Source organism: Apodemus sylvaticus, chromosome 11 (assembly GCF_947179515.1).
Source record: "Apodemus sylvaticus chromosome 11, mApoSyl1.1, whole genome shotgun sequence".
Taxonomy (NCBI): domain Eukaryota; kingdom Metazoa; phylum Chordata; class Mammalia; order Rodentia; family Muridae; genus Apodemus; species Apodemus sylvaticus.
Genome location: NC_067482.1, coordinates 18,448,216 through 18,472,332, shown reverse-complemented (window position 1 = coordinate 18,472,332; position 24,117 = coordinate 18,448,216). Strand labels below are relative to the sequence as shown.

At 42.0% G+C, this 24,117-nt stretch overlaps 1 protein-coding gene across 1 annotated transcript in view; it reads left to right on the top strand.

The window, feature by feature from the left end:
- Mthfd2l (methylenetetrahydrofolate dehydrogenase (NADP+ dependent) 2 like) overlaps positions 1–24,117 on the top strand; it is a 100,031-nt gene that overhangs the window by 27,033 nt on the left and 48,881 nt on the right. Inside the window, exon 6 of the mRNA XM_052199286.1 lies at positions 12,153–12,245. Within this exon, the coding sequence (XP_052055246.1) occupies positions 12,153–12,245 (93 nt within the window). The remainder of the gene's footprint in view (positions 1–12,152; positions 12,246–24,117) is intronic.

Genomic DNA, 24,117 nt, shown 5'->3' with positions numbered 1-24,117 from the left:
TTTTGTTTTGTTTTGTTCTGTTTTGTTTTGTTTTCTGGGTCAAACTGCCTTTGCTACCGTGCATGGATCCATTTGTGAGTGGATCCAGCTACCAATGAGGATTTGTGTGAACTAAACTGCTAATATTCTGACAACAAAGACTAAAATCATCCTGAAGAACTATTTCTGAACAGGTCCATACCCAGCTTGGCCCTATTAGCCTTTCCTTCTCACTACCTCTGGTGGGTGGTGGGCTACAAGGGAGGGTAACCCATTTAAGAACACTTGGGGTAGATTTTAAAGAAGATAAGTCTACAGTTGAGTGTTGAGTAGTAAAATGGTTTAGTACATCACAAGACCACTGGTTAGTTCTCTTACTAGAAAAGGTCCTGGGACTTAGGGCTCATAGCTGATCATTTATCTGTGTTAGACAACTGAGCATTGAGCTGCAGTAATAGTGACAACTCACCACGAAAGCCCAGGAGGACTTCAAGACATGAAGGTGTCTGAGAGCAGGCGCTGACAAGTCACATTCTGGGCCCTTGGTGTTCTTGGCTGTCTAAGACCTGGACCTGAGCAGCCCCACAGTGAGGACTGGTGACCAGGTAGGACATTTTGCAAAGTACAAGGGGGCATTGCTCACAGTTTACCCAAGCCAGTGCTGTGGCAGGGGACAAAGGTTACTCAAACCAAGTTCCTGGTTTCAGTAAAAGCAGCTGATAATCTATATGTGCCAGTGATGTCCACTGGGACCTTTACTGATTATCCTTCCTGTTTATAACATTTTGCCTAATCTTCATACAGTAAGCACTAAACTGGCTTCCTTAATTACAAAAAGAGTGGCATACTTTTAAAAAAATGCCCACACATGTATACTACCATACATAAGTGTAGTTAAATGCCCACATATGTAGACACAGTACCATATGTGGATGTAGTTAAGTGACCACCCCATGCAGCAGATCTTATGCAAGAGATTTATTGAGGGGGTAGTAAAAGGCTGCCTTGGAGTGGGGACAAGAGAGAGAGTGGGCGAGAAAGAGAGATGGAGACAGAGAGACAAAGACATAGAGAAACCAGAGACAGATAGACAGAGCCCAGAAAGAGACAGATAAACAGAGACCAGAGAAGAAACACACACACACACACACACACACACACACACGCACGCACACGCACACACGCACACACACACACAGAGAGAGCGCACAGGCTGTGAAGGTGTGGACCTTTTAAAGGGTACATGACTCCCAGGGAAATGTTGCATTTTGCAGCTAGTGATGTCATGTCATAGCTGCTGCTGCTGAGTCACTGAAGGTGGACCTGGGCAGACCTGGTTCCTAGCAGTGATGATTTTTTTAGAAGAGAATTATGGAGTTAAAACCAATTACTTTAAAAACATTTTATATTTTGTTCATTAAAATTTCTCTGCTTTAATGAATGCTAAAAACGGAACACATTTGCAATTGGTTATAACGTTGCTTACAAACCTACATTTTACAAAGTTAAATTTATAAAGTTAAATTTCCCTTTACTATAGTGGTATCTTGCAGCCGTTATAGTTACTGTATGTGAAAGGTAAAAAAGAATTATATTGATATTGAAAAATTATATTGAGATTGATAAAATGATAGTGAAGGTTTGCTACACAGGTGGTGTTTAATTAATACACATTCAATAGGAGCAGTGTGACATGTATTAGTAGCATATGAACAAGGAAGGAACTGCTTACTGAATATTTGCAGTCTGTGGGAAAGTTAGTGTTTTGGGTGTCTTTGCCTGACAGAGCAGTAATTACATGCATTGTTAGCTAATGGAGATAATGAAGGAGGATTAACTGCAAATTTATGTCTATAGACACAATGTTGAGCATTTAGCACACACTGTGTATTGTTTTACCAAAAGAGACTGAGAAGCCTAATAATTCAAATTTATCTCAAAGACAAAAACAATTTCACTAAAAAAAAAAAAATCATAGTCACTTAGTTTAATATGTTTCCGTTTCCAGCTCACTTTAAGTTCTGACATTAATACCACAAAGTTGGGATTCTTTGTAAGAAAAATCTTGTCATTAACTTGGGCCTTGAACTTATTCAAGAGTTAAAATGTACTTAAATCTCTAAGTACAAAGGTGGAACTGTGGGGGGAGGGGAATCGGAGGGGGCGGGGGAGGGGAGGCGCTGCAGTTGGAGTGCTGCAGTCTGCATTGTATGAGAGTGGGAGACTAATTAAAATTAAAACAGGAAAGAAAGAAGGGAGGAAAAGAAAGGAAAGAAGAAAACAAAGAATGAATGAATGAATGAATGAATGAATGAATGAAAGAAGGGAAGGAAGGAGGGAAGGAAGGAAGGAAGGAAGGAAGGAAGGAAGGAAGGAAGGAAGGAAGGAAGGAAGGAAGGAAGGAAGGAAGGAAGGGGAAAACAGAAAGGAAGCAGGGATGGCGCCACCTGCTGCTGAGCACAGGTACTGCAGGAGCTGAGGGAGAGGTTCGGCTACCACAGTTTCTATAGGGAGAGTTCTCTCCTCAAAGACCCAATCTTGGTGGAAGTAAGTAATGCCAGGGGACATGGAAGGAAAGTACAGGGATGTACAGATGTCAGAGACAAGCAAACATTCTGCTCACTTACAGCAGCCCAAGCTGGGACGAAGTGACACCGGAAGGTAAGACTTGCTTCTTAGGAAACTTAGTATAAGATATTTACGGACCACTGTGACGGCCCGAGGTTTGGGGTAGCAGCAGTTTCTCTTCCTCTGGGAATGAAAACCAAATGCCAGGAACTTTTTAGCACGTCTTTGTTTTTTTTGCTTTCCCATAAGAAAGGAAATCTAGTGGGGGAGGGGCTCTAACATCTTTAAAACCATTTTTTTTTTCCTATCAAGATGACAGAAAGTTCCTCCAAAATCAAGGCATTATAGCTATTATTTAGAGTTAAGAATTTAATTTGCATGCGTTCATTCTTAAGCAACACATCTTATCTAACAGACCAATGAAGTGACAGGGCATGGGTCACATGATTCTTCTTTCACTAAAATGTAGCATCATTAAGATTGTAGACTTGGTCTCTGTCTTTTGAGGCCGGTGCTCCTCTTCTTCAGATTTCTCTCTGGGAGGTGCATTTTCTCCAACCACTGGCTGCATGATGTCCAACGGTTTCAGTCAGCCTGGCCTGTTACTGGGCTTCTTGTTCTCTTTCTTTGAGTTGTTCTTTCCTACGTGGAAATCCACAGGGGTTTTTGTTAACCCACTGTCTTGGTTAGAGTTTCTGTTGCTGCGATGAAACACCATTTTCATAAACCCAGAGGAAAGGAATTATCTGTCTTACCCTTCCACATTGTAGTCAATCATTGAAGGAATTCAAACGGGAGGAACCAGGAGGCAGGCGCTGATGCAGAAGCCCCCGGAAGGCTGATGCTTCCTGGTACCCTCATCATGGCTTGCTCAGCCTGCTTTGTTATAGAACCCTGGAGCACCAATCTTAGGGTGTCCCTCCCCACGACGGGTTGGGCCATTAAGAAAATGGCCTGAGCTACATATGGAGGCGTTTTCTCAATGGAGAGTCTTTGCATTGTGAGAATTAACTCCAGTTTTGGAAACTCCTACTTTACCCAGGCTGGGAGATGATCTCTCACCCCTAAGAGGCAGTAACTAGTAGGAGATGCTTGAGGCCCTGCAAAGTGACATGAGGGGCGTGTCTGATTAAGCTCCGCCCAGCAGCAGGCAGGGCCAAGCTCCCTTAGGTTTCAAAGAACCAAATAGGAACACCTAGGCATGCAGGAGTCACCCAAAGCATCTGTGACACTCTGTGCTCATCCGGGTTTGTTAATTATAATATTGAGGTTGCGCAGTTAATGCGTTAGAGAAAAGCCAATGAATATCTCACGTTCTCATTTGAATAGTAGGAGTGGCGCTTTACAGTCAGTGCCTTCTAACTTTAGCCAGCGAGTATCTTGTAAGCATCTAGTTGGAAACAGATTCTTCTTGGACATGGGCGATTGTTACCCAGCAGGAAATAACATTAAATCTGTTTAACTTATAAAGCAAGACTCCCGAGTCTGCTCAGTGAGTAGAGTCACTTGCTACCGAGTTGACAACCTGAGTTTGCTCCCTAAGACTCAGACTGGACAATGAGAGGACAATTCCTGAAGGATATCCTCTGACCTCCACACCCACACTGCGGTACGTGCAAGCCCCGCCTGCCCTCCCATGGTAAATAATGTAAACATTACATTTTCAAAAACTCCCACCATGTCAAAGCAAAATTCAGATTTTTTTCTCTCTATCTTCTGTTGATACATGACCTCAGAATACCACACACCAGTCCCACTGTCAGCCCAGAACACCATCTCCAGCCTCTGCACACTCATCAGAGTACGCACACCCCTCCTCAGTCACATCGCCTGCCCCTTTCCCAATCTGTTGGTTGCCATTTTGTCCTATTGACGGTGTCCTTTGCCTTACCGAAGCTTTGCAGTTTTATGAGGTCCCATTTGTCGATTCTTGTTCTTAGAGCATAAGCCATTGGTGTTCTGTTCAGGAGCTTTCCCCCTGTGCCCATGTGTTCAAAATTTGTCCCCACTTTCTCCTCTATGAGCTTCAGTGTGTCTGGTTTTATGTGTAGATCCTTGATCCACTTGGACTTGAGCTTTGTACAGGAAATAAGAATGGGTTGATTTGCATTTTTCTGCTTGCAGACCTCCAGTTGATCCAGCACCCTTTGTTAAAAAAGCTGTCTTTTTTCCACTGGATGTTTTTAGCTCCTTTGTCAAATATCAAGTGACTGTATGTGTATGGGTTCTTTTCTGGGTCTTCAATTCTATTCCATTGATCTTCCTGGTTGTCTGCATACCAATACCAGTTTTTATCACGATTGCTCTGTAGTAGAGCTTGAGGTCAGGGATGGTGATTACCCCAAAAGTTTCTCAACAGAGGAATGGATACAGAAACTATGGTATATATACACAATGGAGTACTATTCAACTATTAAAAACAATGAATTCATGAAATGCTTAGGCAAATGGATGGAACTAGAAAGTGTCATCCTGAGTGAGGTAACCCAGTCACAAAAGAACACACATGGTATGCACTTACTAATAAGTGGATGCTAGTCCAAAAGCTCAAAATAAACAATTTATAATTCACCCAGCACAGGAAACTCAAGAAGGAGGACTTAAGTGAGGATGCTTTGGTTTCTCTGAGAAAGGGAACATAATACTCACAGGAGCAATAAGGGAGACAATGTGGAGCAGAGACTGAAATAAAGGCCACCCAGAGACTGACCTACCTGGGGATTCATCCTATAAACAGTCACCAAACCCCGACACTAAGACAAGAAGCCTATACCAAAAGGAGCATGCCATGGCTGTCTCCAGAGGGTCCCTGCCAGAGCCTTACAAATACAGAGGCAGAAACTAGCAAACAACTATTGGACTGGGCGTGGGGTTACCAGTGGAGGAGCTGGAGGGTGGTCTAGAGGAGCTGAAGGGGTTTACAGCCCATGGGAAGAACAACGACTTCAGCTACCCAGATACCTCAAGACTCCAAGGGACTGAACCATCAACCAAGGGGTACACATGGTTCCAGCCAAAAATGTGGCAGAGGAATGCCTTGTTGGGCATCAGTGGGAGGAGTGGACCTTGATCAAGTAAAGGCTCAATAGAGGCCCCAACAAAGCAAAATCAAAGGGGGGGGAAGGTGGGAGTGGGTCAGGTGGAGGGGCATATAGGTGGAGGCAGGGGGTGGGAGGAGGGGTTGGGGGTCTTTGGGGAGGGGGAAAATGTTTTACCATTGGCAATGTAAATGAAGCCGATATTCAATAAAATTAAAAAAATTAAAAAAAAATAGCTCTCCATTACCACCAAGAGTTGCCTATGTCAGTAGGGGAGGGACAGGCCACATCAATATCAGGAAGGGATGAGGAGTCCCCCAGACACTGTGTAAAGAAGGGGAAGTCTCTGGGGACATTCACGAAGGAAGCCATTGTTTCTACAACACATCACGGTTCTGTCTATTTAGCTTGTTTTCCTACAGAGGAGCTGCTTTCTTTGCTGGTAAATATATAAAATACAACAGTGAGTACCCCAGATGTGGCTCTGTCTCCCAAGACTGAAGAGCAGTAGGAAAGTTAATCATTAAACCATAAGGAATAAATGATTCTAATTATACCTGTGCATGTAAAGTGCTTAGGGCAGCTGCACAGCATTATGGGAAAAGCTTGGTGTAGGAAAGAGCTCTGCATATAGCTAGACAGGAATGCTACCTTTTGGGAGACCCACTCCAATTAGTATTACAATGAAACTTTAAAAAAAAACTGTGTGTATAGTATATGTGTCTATGTGTCAGTATGTGTCTGTGTCCGTGTCTGTGTCCATGTCTCTCTCTCTCTCTCTCTCTCTCTCTCTCTCTCTCTCTCTCTCTCTCTCTCTCTCTCTCTCTCTCTCTCTCTCTCTCTCTCTGTGTGTGTGTGTGTGTGTGTGTAGACCAGAGGTCAACATCAGGAGTCTTCACCCTCGCATATCTTTTGAGACATCATCTCTCACTGAAACTAGAGCTCACAGGTGTCTGCCCACCTCTGCCCTCACTCCCCTGTTCTAGGATTACAGGTGTGTGTCCCATGTGTGGCTTTGGCAAAGGTGCTGGGAATCCAAACTCAGGTCCTCATGTTTATGTGATAGGCTCTGTACCGACTTGGTGCTCATTCTCTTAGCCCTGAGATCACTTTTAATATTTACACACTGAGACTATATTTAAACTAAAATTCTCATCTTCATAGATCCATAGAAATATATTAGACATAATAGGAAGGAGAAATGGTGAAGTAAAAGGAAAAAGAGGGGCAGAGTTAAAAATGGAGCCAAAGATAAGTGTCCTACTAAAAATAAGGACATCATTAAATTTTCATAGATATATTCTCACTGTCAAGCAAACTAGTTTTATTTATTGGAACTGAGTATATATTTGCTGGATTTACTTCATCAAGTCTAATTACTTATGAATGGGTCATTAGTTTCATCTTTAAAACTCGTTAGCAGAAAAAAAAAGGAGTAGTTAGCCAAATAACTATCTGTGAGATTAAAAATGAACATGTGCCTTGGAAAAAATAAAATATTTCTCTAATTTTAGAACACTTAATTTCTCTTGAGGTTTTTATAAATGGAAAGTTAATGGATTCAGTGATATGTAAGACATGCTTTTCAAGTTACGGCAATGCCTCCATTTAATAGGACTATTTCTCTAATCATTTAAGTGCAGATCAAAGCTACCACTGACGTCCGTGGCTTTGGTTCTCATTAGACTCTTCTTCTGCTCGCTCTGTTTTTAAGCTGTTCCCCCTTTCAGCTTCTAAACCAGTGTTCCTATTCCCATTGGGCTTCAGCATTATCCAGGTGCCTTTAAAAAAATGTAGTTTCCCCAGTCCATCCCCCAACAATGGAGGTGAGAATCTAGGAGTTGAAACAAAGCGTAACTATTTTTAGAAAACATGGGGGAATATTTGTGGTTGCGCTTGAGTGTGACTTCTCAAAACTCAGATTGAGACTTGTACTTAAGATGTTTGTCCAGACCCATCCCTAGGGGATCCTTAGCAGCCCCGTGACTCAAAACACCAACTGTACTCTAGACTTAGGGATCCACTCTGCAGTTTCACTGGCTCCGTAAACACTTCATACTCTGACTTTAATCTCATTGCCTAAAGATTTTCTCCCTGGGCAGACTGGAGGAGGTGTGAAGAGTAAAGAGAACTTTAAGGTAGAACTTATTGGAAAGCCTTGAGGTCACTGGTTGCATGTTCTCAAGGAGAACTGCAATTGCAACCGTCGGCTCCCTATATTCATTCGCTTCTGGTAAATGAATGGTTCTGTGAGTGCATACCTTCTACCACAAGCCCAGGACAAGGAGGCCATCTGATTGTGGGCTGAAACTTCTAAACTTATGAGCCCAAACATTTTCTCTCAAATGTTTATTATAGAAGTACAAAATTTGAGAGAAATGTTTTGGCTCATAAGTTTAGAAAATTTTCAATACTTTTTTTCATGTTTTCCATAATAATTTTATAATGAACTACATACTTCCCTCCAAAAGGAAAATATTAATAAGAGTTGTACCGGTTTTGTAGCAAACATAGGAGAATGGTCATTATTGTGGGACTATTAGGAGGTGTGGCCTTGTTGAAGGAGGTGTGGCCTTGTTAGAGGAGGTGTGGCCTTGTTAGAGGAAGTGTGTCACTGTGGGGGTGGGCTTTGAGGTCTCCTATGCTCAGGCTCAACCCAGTGCAGAAGGGAGTCTCCTCCTTCTTCCTGTGGATCAAGATGTAGAACTCTTAGCACATTCTCAACACCATCTCTGCCTAGACACTGCCATGATTCCCACCATGATAATACTGGACTGAACCTCTGAACCTATAAGCCAACCCCCGGTTAAATATTGTCCTTTATAAGAGTTGTCTTGGTCACGGTGTCCTTTCACAGCAATGGAAACCCTAACTAAGATAGGTCCATAAAATATATTATTTATTTTCAGAGTTTAATAAGTTATAATCATATGATGTTCATTATATCTTCTATACTTGATCTGTTATGAACTGAAAGGAGTATATTAAATTTAGCAAACACATGTATTTCTATTTATATCATTTGTAACTTCTGCTTTATGAGTTGCGTTTCTCCTTTATTTGTTAATTGTACACTTATGTTCACTAGAATTTATTTAATTCATTGTATCAGTTTCATTTATAACTTATATATTTACTGCATAACATCTTCTCTTGTTTTCCACTTGCTTCTCTTTTTGTCTGCTTTTCTTTCCTTTTAAAATAATGTTTTGGAGAAGGTTTTCATGCATATCCCAGGCTAGCCTTAAACTAGTTAAGTAGCCTAGAATGGCCTCAAACTCTTTATGTAGCCCAGGATGGCTTCATTTTAGAAATTCCCTACCTCCGGAGTGCTGGAATAACACCTACCTTTCCCCTCTCTCTTTTTATTGAGACAGGGTTTCTCTACGTAGTCCTGATTGTTCTGGAACTCACTATGTGAGCAGCTGGCCTTGAACTGAAAGATCCTCCTGCCTCTGCCACTCAAATATTGGGATTAAAGACTTCTGCCATCACACTCAGCCCTCCTGTTTGCTTTCTAATGCATATACCTTTGTCCTATTTAATATGGAATTTCTCCTTCCATTATCCATTAGAGGTCACTGAAATTTTTTTACTTATTTTTATGCTAAATATATATGGTCAGAATTAACAATGTACTTCCTATTCTGTTTGTTTTGTTTTATTTTTAATATTTTCTGTCTATATGTTTTAATATTTAAGATCCTTATTGTCTCAGTAATTATAATACATAGTAGATTTAATTCTTTATTTTTTTGTGTGGTATCTATGGATGCTATAAAAGAATTGATAAAATGTTCCCACTCTGTTTTTTTTTTCTTACCTGATATTCATTGATAAAAGTCACCTTTCAGAATATTTATAATTTGAAACATATGCCTATGTTGTTAATTCTTTTTTGTGTGTGTGGTATCTATGGATGCTATAAAAGAATTGACAAAATGTTCCCACTCTGTTTGTTTTTTTTCTTACCTGATATTCATTGATAAAAGTCACCTTTCAGAATATTTATAATTTGAAACAAATGCCTATGTTGCTGGCTAATTAGCTTTTAAGAGGACTTGTTGGTTACCATTAACTTCCCGTCCCAGTCTACCCTTGTGTGTTGCATTCTTGCTACATAATCTAAGCAATATAAATAGCATTTACATTTGTCAGTGGCTGAGTAAGTTTTCTGCTGCTATAGCTGAATACCACAGGCAAGTAATCTGTTAAGAGTAGAGATCATTTCTTTATAGCTCTGAAGCGCGAGTGTTACAAGATGCTGTGGCTGAAATCATCTTTCATAAGAAATCCACTCCCATGGCAGCATTAATCATGAAGGCTCTCATGGGTTAAGTAAACACTTCCGGTCCCACGAGGACTCTCCAGGTTAAGTAAACACTTCCGGTCCACGAGGACTGTCCTGGGTTAAATAAACACTTCCGGTTTCACCTTTCATACTGTTGCCACGGCAGTTAAGATGACTGAGGAAAGGGTGCTCAAGCCATGGTAGTCTATCAGTCCCACTCACATCTTTCAAAAGTCTTATTTCTGTACTGAAACATGTCACATCTCTCCAACAGTCCATTGGGCATTTCCCAAAATAGGTTTTGATAAATCGAAGCACACACGTTAGCGAGTTCCTTTCATTATGGATAATATTTTCCACAATCTTGAATTTTTAAAAATTGTTCGCAACACTCAGTCTTAATTTGATTAATTGGTTGCAAAGTTATGTCCCAGTTCCTTTACATAAGTATTTCTGGGAACTGACCATTATAGGTCGGTTTGGATAGATTCAACCTACTTTCCTTGATTTTATTACTTTAAGCTCTAACTAAAAGCAAGTTACAGTGTTTGTGTATAATTGTTCATTTTCCACGACAAATTTTTGTTGTTTGCTGATACATTGGTAAACTAGTTAAAACCTATTTCACCTTCATTTTTGTCTGATTTTTTATTTTTGCTACTTCTGAAATATTTCCTTTTCTTGGCTTTAAAATTTCTCATAAGGTGAAGTTTTCTGCTTTTGATGCATAGTTCCATTGATTTGGATATGTGCACAGAGTCATCATGACTTGACTAATCACTACCGGAATCCTAACAGTTTCGTCACCTCCCCAACTCACCCCACACTTGTCCTTTGCCGGGCTGTTTATTGATGCTTCACCAAATCCTTCTTGCTATTACTCATCATTAAATGGATGGATCCTTATAGACCTGCTATTTTGTAGACCGGGACACTTCTGCTGGGGGTTAGGGTGGAGGCATGCCCAGCTTTCCTCTCCTCTTACTGTTCTCCCAGTGCTTCCTGTTGAGACAATTCCTCTGTGTCATCCTGTGCTTTAAGTACACTGTCATCCACAGCGTGCTCCAGCCTCCGCCTGTGTTTCTCACAGCTATAGCACAGGAGACCGAGGGACATCTTGGAGCTGAGCTCATCACCTTTAAGAAGTGCATGGATGGTTCTTTTAGCTGTCCAAGAGCTTCCTTTCTGTGTCTGTGTCTGTGTCTGTGTCTGTCTCTGTCTCTGTCTCTGTCTCTGTGCCTGTCTCTGTGCCTGTCTCTGTGCCTGTCTCTATGCCTGTGCCTGTGCGTCTGTGTGTCTGTCTCTGTCTCTGTGTTTGTCTCTGTGTCTGTCTCTGTCTCTGTGCCTGTGTCTATGTCTGTGTGTCTGTGTGTCTATCTGTGTGTCTGTCTCTGTCTCTGTCTCTGTGCCTGTGCCTGTGTGGTATCTACTATCTGCTGCTTTCATGTTTTTTACATACCATGAAGTCTGTGGAAAATAAGACTTTTAATTTTTCTAAAGCCCTACCTTGCACAGTTTGTGGTAGTTGCTGCCTGGGAAGAATTTGATATCTTCCAGGGGGAGAGATAAGAAGTTTAATCTCTTACAAGGAGTCTCTCCCTGGGCGGTTTCTCATCACTGCATCTACCTCATTTGTCTTCCCAGGCCCATGTTTACATCTTGGGATGACACTGCCTCCCTCCTTCATTCATCTGTAACCCACTCAAGTTTTCACACTAAGGCTTCCTGCTTACTCTACCTGCCCCTCTTTCTAAACGTGGCCCCCAAACACATCTGCTTTATGCTGCTGTAGCTTTTCACTTGTTACACTCCTGCCTGGAAACATTAAAAGATACTTTTCCTCCGCTAGGGACCCTTTCTTGACATCTCCTCTTGGCAGAATAGATCCCTCACCTAATGTATTCTGCAATACATTGTCCATTTTACAAACACTTATCCTGCTGCTGTCTGTACTGATCTCCCTGTCATTGATACACAGTGTACAACCCTAACACTGACTGTTGAATGGCCAATCGAATAAAATATATAGAGGAAAAACCACCTGAGGTTGATCAGCTTCTGCCTTTATTCAGATGGATTCTATTTTCCATGTATCCAGTTGAAAGGTAGACTTTTACATTCCGGTTTATCCAGACTTTCTATTTAGTTTTTAATGTGATTTAATCAAGTCAAAGCAACTTCCCTGTACATAGGTGGTAACAAAAACTACTATAGATTTAAAACTGCACAATTCTGGAAAGGGTGCAGCCACTCACAGAGGCTCTTCTGCATTGCAGGTGATGCAACAGTGACAATCGCGCACAGATACACCCCCAGAGAACAGCTGAAGGCCCATACTCAGCTAGCAGACATTATCATAGTGGCTGCAGGTAAGTCCACACTGATGGTTATCTGGTGGGGTGACATGGTAGAGTCATTCCTGCCCTAATTTTTGATGCATTTAAAGAATATATGAGAGATACACATAGGTAAACGTATGACTAACTTTTATGAACTGAAGTTTGTCTCTGCACAGTCATCATAATTGGCCCATTGTACATGAGTCAGCACCTGTCACATCACTGTGTGCACTTTGCCGGCCTCTTTGACAAACAGATCGGTGCCGGTTGCTAATATCTTGTGGTGTAGGGGAACAAAAAGAAACTGAATTTGATCTTTAAAATTGTGTTGGCGAAAGCAGAGTGTCTATGTGAGGGAGGGACAGATAACCACCATGCAACTCTGACCACGCCCAAGCGCGAGGCTTTTAGAGTCAACTAGAACATGTCCCAGTGGTAGCACTGGGCACAAGAGTCAGGGTATTCACACATGATGGTGTCTGCAATTGGTGCAACAAAATGAGGGCCTCTGCTCATATAGAAAGAAGAACCAAAAGTTGTATTTTTTAAGAATAAGGAAAAAGAAGAACCAACCCCAACTTGATTATAAATGGAACCAGTTAAAGCCACCAGCACTTGAGCTGGTCAACTGTGTTACTGAAGTTATTAGGAGGAGAAATTAAAACAACAACAACAACAAAAAATAACCCAGGTATTCTAAAGAAATCTTTGCTAATTTTAAGAATTGACTCTTGCTGTATTTGAAATGGCATAAGTATTTTGTGTTTTTTTTTTAACTGTTAAAATGTCTTAACAGATCAAGTATCATGGTGTCAGCACAAGTAAGCAGGAGTATTTTAAATAAATTGTCGGTAGAATGTATCACATTCCTTCTGTGTGACCCACCTTTTCAAGAATGTTCATGCACTGAGTACAGTGTAACGAGTTGTGTTCATTAAATATCATGATTTCCTTTAGTTTTGCAATTAGGTTCTTTTGTAGTTTTATAAAGAGAGAAAATATGTGAAAATAATATGTTTATGTTCATTATAACATGTTTAAATTGATCTGTTTTAATTAAAAGAGTAAATAAAGTGACCAGAATGATATATTAGTTCCTAGAAAAGGCTTGAGTACCGAGCTCATATGACGAATTTACTTAGAAATATTGAGAGTCTACAACATGTCTCTGATTTAATCAACATGAATACTTTCAGATAGCAAAGGGAAGATTGGATTTGTTGACTCAATAATCATTGAACTTTTGCTGCACAGTAGAAAATGCTACAAATTGTAAGGGTATGGTACTTAATAAAATGATGAAGCCCAATCATTGAAGAGGTTATAACATCTGTGGGAAAAAAATAAAAAAATAATAAAAAAAACTCAATCATGACAGGGAAAGACAAATGCCACATTGAAGTTTAGTGAAGGAAGAGAATATGGATGAGACACCATTTTAGACATCGATCGCTGATAATAATTTTCAAGATATGGCCATTGAGTGGAGTCTCATTCTCAGTCGTTCATCAGCCCACTGGATCCACTCTGCCTTGTCTTGCTTTGTTCTTCATGACCTGTGGACAGCCTGGCCTGCGTATTTTAGCCACTGACTGCTGCTGAGGCTTGGCACTGCAGGAAATCTGCAGGGAAGGGAGATAAAACTCTGGGCGGTTCTTTTCTCTTCTGCCTCCCGCCTGCTACTTTCCGCGTGTGTCTAAGGTTTACTGGTGATGCTCTTCTCACAGCTAGTGCTCTCACTGTGGTAATGCTGTGCCACCCACCTGCCCCCACCCCAGGGCATGGGCATGGGCATGCATTCTCCCGTCTTTCACACCCCACACCCCGGTCTCTCGGTGGCCCCAAACACAGCTCTGGAAAGCACAATATAACGTTCCTTTATAACTCTTCCTCATATGATGGTCTGAGGTGGATTCTGTGCCCTAGGTAAGGTGGAAGAAAATTCAAGGAAACATCTGAGAGAACAACATGCCAAGGAGACACAGACACAGACACACACACACACACACACACACACACACACACAGAGAGAGAGAGAGAGAGAGAGAGAGAGAGAGAGAGAGAGAGAGAGAGAGAGAACCACAAAGTCCTTAGAGGCAGTCTGTACATAATAAGGTCCAAGCTGGAGATATTGGGATTTTGTTGTATATACTATTTGGTTATGGTTGTACACTAATACATTATGAAGGATAGTGTAAGAAATACAAATAAGTCACCTTACTTGTAATCTTTAAGGCATGGACTTTGGTGTGAGCCAGGGATGGAGAAGAGAGCCAGAGGCAAGCTCACCCCTGAAAGCCTGCATCAGGCTGCCAAGAACTGTTTCTACAGAGACAGGAACAGAGGCAAAAAGGAAAGTTATTACAATTTAATTTAGCAGATCCAAGTTTTTATTTCGATTTTTTTCTTACTTGCTCCATAAAGTGTTTATTTCTTATTTATTCTCAAGTGTTGCATCCCTGGCCACAGCAGCGCTTGAGTGACAGCCTCCATCATCTTGTGTCGCTGCTTGTTACCGGCAATCTCCGGGCTTTAAATGTCACAAGTATTTATATTTTGAAAGCGTGTTTAATGTCAATAACTTGTAAATACTGAGCCGTGTTTCTCAGCGTTCACAGTTATCAGCTGTAATATTGAATGGATAATTTTTCTCCTGGTGGAGAAAACTTTCTCAGCGGGTATTCAAGCTCGTGTTTTGTCTTGTCATCATGACAAGCGGCAGGTCCTCCTGTGAGATCCGCTGACGGTCTCTCGTGACTGAATCAGCACATATGTCACATTATGTCAATACACAAATCATTCATTGTACCTGACGCTGCTGTCACCGTCCTCGAGGTTCTCCCGTGGGCGTCTGTGTAAAGCCCGCGGTCAGACTCCAGTCTAGGGTGTTACAGAGGCCAGGAAAGGCAAACAGAGAAGGATAGAAAAGGCAGAATTGAGCGTATTATCCATAGTTAATGCAGAAGGCCCAGGATGGTGCCTGGGTAGGGCTTTTTGATTAGTTCCTCCCTTACAACCCAGTTCCCTGGGAGGAGAATCCTCTTACTACCAGAGGGCGCCAGTCCTACTTTAATGTAATGGTAATTTGGCCATAGGCCACCTTGGCAAAAAGACATTTGGAGGGAAGAGACTGAGAGTGATTCATACTCCTTGTTCCTATTTCTTTTCAGAAAGTGTGTCACTCTTTCGAGTGCTGGAGGTCTGCCTCATGTGCAGCCCCGACATCATCCTGAAGAAGTAAATACTTGGGGGAAGATTTCTGGGAAGAACATGTAGACTTTGTGAGAGACAGGTTAAGATGGTTGTCCCATTTCCACGTCATTCATTAACAGTCACGAGGGGAATTTAAGAATAAAATCTGGAGATATTAATAACTGCAGTAATGACAGAAACCAGGAATCTATACCCAAAATGGGCCTATATAACTACACAATAGCAGTCAAGTATCAGTAGATGCATCCTGTGTGGGAAACCAATGAATACAATTAGGAGTGGGAATTAAATAGGCAGAGAGTGACCTAATGGCAGAGGTAGCTACAGCAGGGAGGGCTGGGTCAGCGTCACAACTAGATGTCAGCATATATGGAAGCAGTTGCATCCAGAAGTCAGAAAGAGTGTGTGTGGGGGGTGAGTGTGCTGTGTGTCAGAAAGACTGATAGCCTTCTATAGACGACAGTGAAGAATTCAGTGATGAATTCTGAAGATAGTTGCAGAAGAACAGTGAAAGAAGAAATCGCTGTGTGGTGAAGCTGAGGCATGAGTAATGGTAGCTTACGTTAACACTGACCTCATCCCTCTAGTTTCCCGTATTATTCACTGGAGTGGTCTGACTGTATGTTACCTAACGCTCGAGCATATGCCCTCAGAACTGATATTTGGAATTAGTCAGAATCTCAAATCAGAAAATCAGACCCTGTTAAACTAGGCTTCAGGTCTATAGGAAACTACCATTCTGAGCGCACAGAGACAGCCAGTTTCTAGGGCACTAAGTACCTGTTTGTAGTTGTCTGCCGTCTTCATTCTCCTATGGCAGGAAGAGGCCTCATTACTGTCCTTCCTTCTTCTCTTTCTCCTCCTTCAAAGCTTGATAGAAACATACTTAGAACTGTATTTGGCTTAGAACTATGAAGAGAGTTCAGCCAGTAAAGTATTTGCTTCTTAAACACCAAGATCTGGGTGTGCTTCACAGAAGCCATGCAGGAAAAGTCCAGGCAGGATAGAATGAGCACTGCTGGAAAAGGGCAGGCAGTGCCTGGGTGCTCACTGACCACCCAGCCTAGACTGTTTGGAGAGCTGTAGGATAATAAAAGACCTCGTGTCACAAAGGAAATGATAAATGGTCCTGAGGAATGACCCCGAGGTTAACCTGATCTCTACCATGGTTAACCTGATCTCTCAGCGACATAAATGTGTGTCCCCTGTACACTGCACACAGCATATGTGTACAGCACACACACAGCATCTGTGTCCAGCACACACACATCATCTGTGCACAGCACACACACATCATCTGTACACAGCATACACACAGCATCTGTGTACAGCATACACACATAGCACCTGTGTACAGCACACACACAGCACCTGTGTACAGCACACACACAGCACCTGTGTATAGCACACATAGTACCTGTGTACAGCACACACATAGCACCTGTGTACAGCACACACACACAGCACCTGTGTACAGCACACACACAGCACCTGTGTATAGCACACACAGTACCCGTGTACAGCACACACACAGCATCTGTGTACAGCACACACACAGCACCTGTGTATAGCACACACAGTACCTGTGTACAGCACACACACAGCACCTGTGTACAGCACACACACAGTATCTGTGTACAGCACACACACACAGCACCTGTGTACAGCACACACACAGTATCTGTGTACAGCACACACACAGCACCTGTGTATAGCACACACAGTACCTGTGTACAGCACACACATAGCACCTGTGTACAGCACACACACACAGCACCTGTGTACAGCACACACAGCACCTGTGTACAGCACACACATAGCACCTGTGTACAACACACAGCATCTGTGTACAGCACCAGACACAGTGTAAGTGGCCAGCCAAGGTGGGAGGTTTCTTCTTTCTTATAGGTTCTTCTTGAGGCAGTGGAGTGGGAAGAGTGTAGGTGGAGGGTAAGATTTGGTCTTAAGAGATTCAGGGGTAAGGCTTTGTCTTAAGAGATTCTGGGGTAAGACTTTGTCTTAAGAGATATTTAGGGTTGCTACATAATAAAATGTTTACTTAACTAAGTCTCCGTTACTATGCTTTTGTAGCTGATCTGCATTCTGCGTTCCTCTGAGGACAGAGACTGCAGTCTCAGGCACTTAGCACCTCATCCTAAAACAGTAGGAGATTAAGTAAAGGATGAATTGCTACAGCCATTTCCCTATTGTCCAGATGCCACTTGCTTGTCAGGCTAGGGCAGAAGTTTAGAGCAATAAACTTCTACTGAAACAGTGAAGAGAATAACACTTGCAGAAAGAAAAACTTTTACATAAGCGAATATGCATAATCTCACATAAGTTCAAAGTCCACTTCATGTTTGCTCATTTATACAATTCCATTCAAATCCACTTGGGCCCAGCTTGCATTCATTCTCATAATTACACACACACACACACACACACACACACACATACATTCTCACAATTGCACACGTACACATGCATCCATACTTACATATGCATGTGGAGCAAAAGACCAAGCACTGGTGTAGAAAGAAGTCACTCATTCTGGATGAAAAATGAGCTCCAATCTTTATTGCATCAAGAAAGGAAAAGCTTCCACACTTTTAATGCTAAATGAATTAAACCCATGTTTGTAAGAAGAAAGCTTTGTTCCTTTTACTGAGACTAAGCCTGCTTCGTCCTTACCGTGGGACCTGCTCTGCCCCATGGCGAGGAGAAGCCGCCTGCTCCTCTGCTCTCTACAGCTAGCTTCTTCTTTCTTCTCTCTCTGTATGCCGCACGCTGCTCTCTTAGGTTTTTTTTATGTTACCTATAGTTTCTAAGCTTTTCCACTCTGCATTCTCCTTCTAACCTTGTTCTCTCCTCCTTCTCGGAAGTCACAACAATGCTCTTACTCTCAATGCCTTTTCTCTGAAAGCTGCGCCTATACTTCTAAATTCTTCTTGAGTTCAAATCTGTCTACAAGGTGCTCTGTCTAAAGACTTCCCCTCAGCTCAGTTCCTCTCTCAGCTCAGTTCTTCTCAGCTTGGTTCCTCTCATCACAGTTCTGACTCTTTTCCTTGTCCTCAGCCCTTAAATATCTTTCAGAATGCATGACCACATGTTACAAATTTCATCACAAGCTCACACAAAAATCAAATCATAGAAGTTTACAACAGAGAATGTTTACTTGCATATCTACTAGGAGTAATTATCTAGCTAAGCAGCCATCACCTGTGGATGTTTAAACAACATCTCAACTCCACAGGTTCACTGAAGGTTTAAAACCATAACTTTTAAGTGATGTTTTGTATAGATAAACCCAGTCAATATTTTATCTTCTGTCTTGGCACCTATAATAAATCATTAGTTCCATTTTTATGACCTTTGGTTAATTGTTTTACAACCTCTTGGAATGTGCTCTGAATAGGAGAAAGTCTGGTTACCATCTAAGAGCAATTAACTGGTCACACTTGGGAGACTGGCACAGTTCTCATTGCAGTTTTGACTATCAGAAAAGAACCTAATAGCAGTCCCACTATAAAAGAGCTTAATAATCACATATATAATTTTAGGTATTCTTATAGGATCATCATTAAAACTTAAATCATCTATTTATATAGCATCACTATAAGACAGTACATCTTCATGGGTCTGCAGAGATCTGTTCCAAAGGGGTGTGCTGTTACTTATTGACTATTATATATGTTTAATAATAACAGGGAAGGCAAATTAATAGTAGGAATCTTTCCTAAAATGAATCCCTTACAGCCGTGCTTAATAAGGGCACACCTGTCCCAGATTATATAATAATCCGAAGCAAGCCATTTCAGGTTGATCACCTGCTAGCTATTAGCTTGTCTCATTATGTCTCCTGACAGCACAGCATCTGTGTACAACACACAGCATCTGTATACAGCACACACACAGCATCTGTATACAGCACACACACAGCATCTGTGTACAACACACAGCATCTGTTTCCAGCACACACACAGCATCTATATACAGCACACACATACAGCATCTTTGTACAACACACAGCATCTGAGGCACAGCACACACATAGCATCTGTGTATAGCACACACACAGCATCTGTGTACAGCACACACATAGCATCTGTGTACAGCACACACAGCATCTGTGTACAGCACACACAGCATCTGTGTACAGCACACACACACAGCATCTGTGTACAGCATACACACAGCATCTGTGTCCAGCACACACACAGCATCTGTGTCCAGCACACACACAGCATCTGTGTACAGCACACACACAGCATCTGTGTACACAGCACACACAGCATCTGTATACAGCACACACACAGCATCTGTGTACAGCACACACACACAGCATCTGTGTACAGCATACACACAGCATCTGTGCACAGCACACACACAGCATCTGTGCACAGCACACACACAGCATCTGTGCACAGCACACACACAGCATCTGTGTCCAGCACACACACAGCATCTGTGTACAGCACACACACAGCATCTGTGTACAGCATACACACAGCATCTGTGTACAGCACACACACATCATCTGTACACAGCACACACACAACATCTGAGTACAGCACACACACACACAGCACCTGTGTACAGCACACATGCAGCACCTGTGTACAGCACATACACAGCACCTGTGTACAGCACATACACAGCACCTGTGTACAGCACACATGCAGCACCTGTGCACAGCACACACACAGCATCTGTGTGCAGCACACACATGGCACCTGTGTACAGCACACACACAGCATCTGTGTACAACACACAGCATCTGAGGCACAGCACACACACAGCATCTGTGTACAGCACACACACAGCATCTGTGTACAGCACACACACAGCATCTGTGTACAGCACACACACATCATCTGTGTATAGCACACACACAGCATCTGAGTACAGCACACACACAGCATCTGTGTACAGCACACACACAGCATCTGTGTACAGCACACACACACACAGAATCTGTGTACAGCACACACACCGCATCTGTACACAGCACACACACAGCACCTGTGCACAGCACACACACAGCACCTGTGCACAGCATACACACAGCATCTGAGTACAGCACACACATAGCATCTGTGTACAGCACACACTCAGCATCTGTGTACAGCACACACACGGCACCTGTGTACAGCACACACATGCAGCACCTGTGTACAGCACACACATAGCATCTGTGTACAGCACACACACAGCACCTGTGCACAACACACACACAGCATCTGTGTAAAGCACACACGCAGCATCTATATACAGCAATGGCCAAGTTAAATGATGATGCATTGATCTTAAATATCAGGAACAAGGACATCTTCAAACTGGTTGGAAGTTAGCTGATTTACCTAAAGATTGTAATTTTTAAAGTATAAAACCTTTATTCTAGTTATTGGAAGATTTATATAATGAAACATTATTTTGAGAAACTACTAGTATTTCTAGGGTGTCATTGTATTATAGTTAATAAAGTCATATGAATGAAATATGTTGTTTATGAAGAATTGCTTGTAGTGCTAAGTGGTGAATGGGCTGGTTTGAATATAAATATTAAGATGAAGGAAGTTTGAGGTTGAAGACAAAATAGACTGTTATAGATGTGTAAAGTACACCTTTGAATGGAAAGGAGTGGTTGAGGCCAAGACAGTATCTGTTCTGTATGAGGGCATTGAAGACAAGACATACATTAGAAGATGGCAGTAGAGGTCCTTGGGCCCTCTTCTGTGTGGTTCTACAAGGAAACTGAAGGATAGACTAAGTTCGTATAACTCCTTAGAATTATTATTATTCAGATAGGACAGCAATTTATTTTTTGGAACTTCCCAAAGTCCCTCCACCCATCTGAGTAAACCTAGATTGACTTGGGTTCCCAGAGACACACTGAGTCACTGGTGTGTCCACTTGTGGGTTCAGCTGTGGCAGTGCTGAAGACAGCACCTTGATCCCTAGGCCTTCCTCTCCTGCAGGGTGATGAGCCTTCCCAGCCTGCCCTTAGCACCTCTTTGGCAACACTTTTCATGGCAGACAGCATAATATAAAGTAGGGTGAACAGCAGGTCAGTGCAGAGATGTGGAAGAGTCATTGCCCGGCTAACACAGGAGAGCCACTCACTTCTGTCTGACTTCCTGCATTGCATCAGTCCTTGGGTATATTCCCATCCATCCTCATCCTAGGACCTCAGCCTCTTCTCTCTGCTGCATTTCTTACTCCTTGGAGTAGGCTTAGAGATTTTAAAAATACCTTAAAGTCCAAATCCCAAGGGGCGGGACATGGCTGCTCACCATCTGCAGCTTCTGCACCCCGGAAGGACAGTGAGTTCACATACAGCCCACAGTATGAACAATACCACCACTGTCATGACGCCACACTAAAATATCAGTCTTCCCATACCCTGTTTCTCATTCTCCAGTTTCTCCTTTTAAACTAGACTCTGCTTCTCCATTTAGAGTTCCTCCCATACTTTATCTCAAATTGCTATCTTTAATAGTATAGAGGTATGTGCACAGGCTCTGAGAAGGGAGAAATACTTAAATTCTAACTGTACTGCTTATTAATTGGACAACCTTGACAAGACACCCCATCTCCCTGAAGCCCACTGTGCCTCTTAATATTCAAATTATCAGTATCTAGAGCTTCGTCCCCCTGCATTCCATTTCTATCAGGATTTATTGTAACAAGAATATATTTTTATTATATATAATATTTTTAAAATATTTGTGAATATATTTATATATATAAAGCAAATTATAGTATAAGTTTTGATCTGAATTTTAGTGATGGGCAAAGATGTTAAATGTATTTTGTATATTAATTGCCCATTAATTCTTCTTTGAGATCTTTTATTCAGTCAGGTCATTTGGGTCTCATTTTTCTCTTTGGGACTTTGATTTTTGAGATCTATATCTATTTTGAATATTAATCTCCTAACAGATGAGCAACTAGCAAAGATTCACCCTCTTGTTTTCTTCACTGTACAGAAGCCTTGAAATTTAGTGTAAGATGCAATCCTGTGTGACAAATGGCAAAAATGGGATAAGTCCTGTGCTTTGTGTGTGTGTGTGTGAGAGAGAAAGAGAGAGAGAGAGAGAGAGAGAGAGAGAGAGAGAGAGAGAGAGAGAGAGAGAGAGAGAGAGATTGAATACATGTACATACATATACATATATATGTATACATATGCAATATATTATACAGTATATATGATATGAATGTCCTGTTGGGAATCTCTATGGTTTTATTAACTAATTTAGTCTTGGCAGGTAATTAAGCCTCAGTTTCAAAGTTTTATTTTGTTTCTTCTTCTTCTTCTTCTTCTTCTTCTTCTTCTTCTTCTTCTTCTTCTTCTTCTTCTTCTTCCTTCCTTCCTTCCTTCCTTCCTTCCTTCCTTCCTTCCTTCCTTCCTTCCTTCCTTCCTTCCCCTTCTTCCCCTTCTTCCCCTTCTTCCCCTTCTTCCCCTTCTTCCCCTTCTTCCCCTTCTTCCCCTTCTTCCCCTTCTTCCCCTTCTTCCCCTTCTTCCCCTTCTTCCCCTTTCCCTCCTCCTACTCCTTCTCCTCCTCCTTCCTCCTCCTTCCTCCTCCTTCCTCCTCCTCCTTCCTCCTCCTTCTTCTTTCTCCTCCTCCTCCTCCTCTCCTTCTTTTCTAATTTACAAGAACCTGGTCACTACGTTTTTAAGTAGTTCTCAAGTTTGCATCACCAGCAAGTAACATGTCCATCCTTTGTAGTCAAAGATGCTGCAAAGTCAAAAATTTTGAAGGTGAGAGCAAGCCGACTTCTTCGACATATGGACCAGGCAGGTGGCCCTGGTGGAAGGGCTGGCAGAGTTCTGCTTGGTACTGCAGCAGCAGGTGACAGAGCTGTTGAATTGTTCGCTGTAGGCAGGGCCTAGAACAAGGAGGCCCCACAGGAATTGTGCGTGCATGGTGTGTCCAGAGACAAAAGTTCACAAGCTTCTTGTAAGGCAGATAGTTTGGAATTTCCAAGCAAGCTAGTGAAGTCTGTTTAAATCCTTACTTAGAATGACGTCTTTTGGCCATTCTCTGGAACTCAAAAACAAGACTTCTTTGTCTTGCTACTTTAATCTGCACTAAAGGTTTCATTTAGTATGCTGTAGGGGGACAAGGAATTTTAACTACCACTGCAGTCTGCTGGTTCCTGGATTTGTCTTCCAGGGGCTCCAAAGCATCAGCATCAGCATCAGCAACAGCAACAGCACTCCAAATACTGAAGTGTTGTGCAGAAGTTGATTTACTTTGCTTGTGCTTCATTTTCCAGTTCTTCCTATTTCCCATCAGTTCTTAGGATCTAACATTCCCTCTTCTGCAAACCATAGGTTATGCTCAATAATGGTGGCTAAATATCTAACTAAAATATCCTTATTAATTTTTAAACTCCTCTTAACCTCAACATGATTGATATATAATAAAGATATATAATGTTTTCATGTTTCTTAACACTTTAGGAATTCCTCCTGTATTTCACAAGCCTGTGAAGCCCCTTGTCCAATTTGAAATTTCTTTGTATCTTGAGTAGACAATGTATTTCAGCCTCACACTGGGTGACCCTTGTGGCAGCCAGCACAGCTGTGGGTGTCACTGGAACCTGGAAAGAAGGGTAATGGTTGACAGAGACACAAGATGCTGGGTTTACTCCAAGAATCAATAATATTTGTTTTTCCCATTG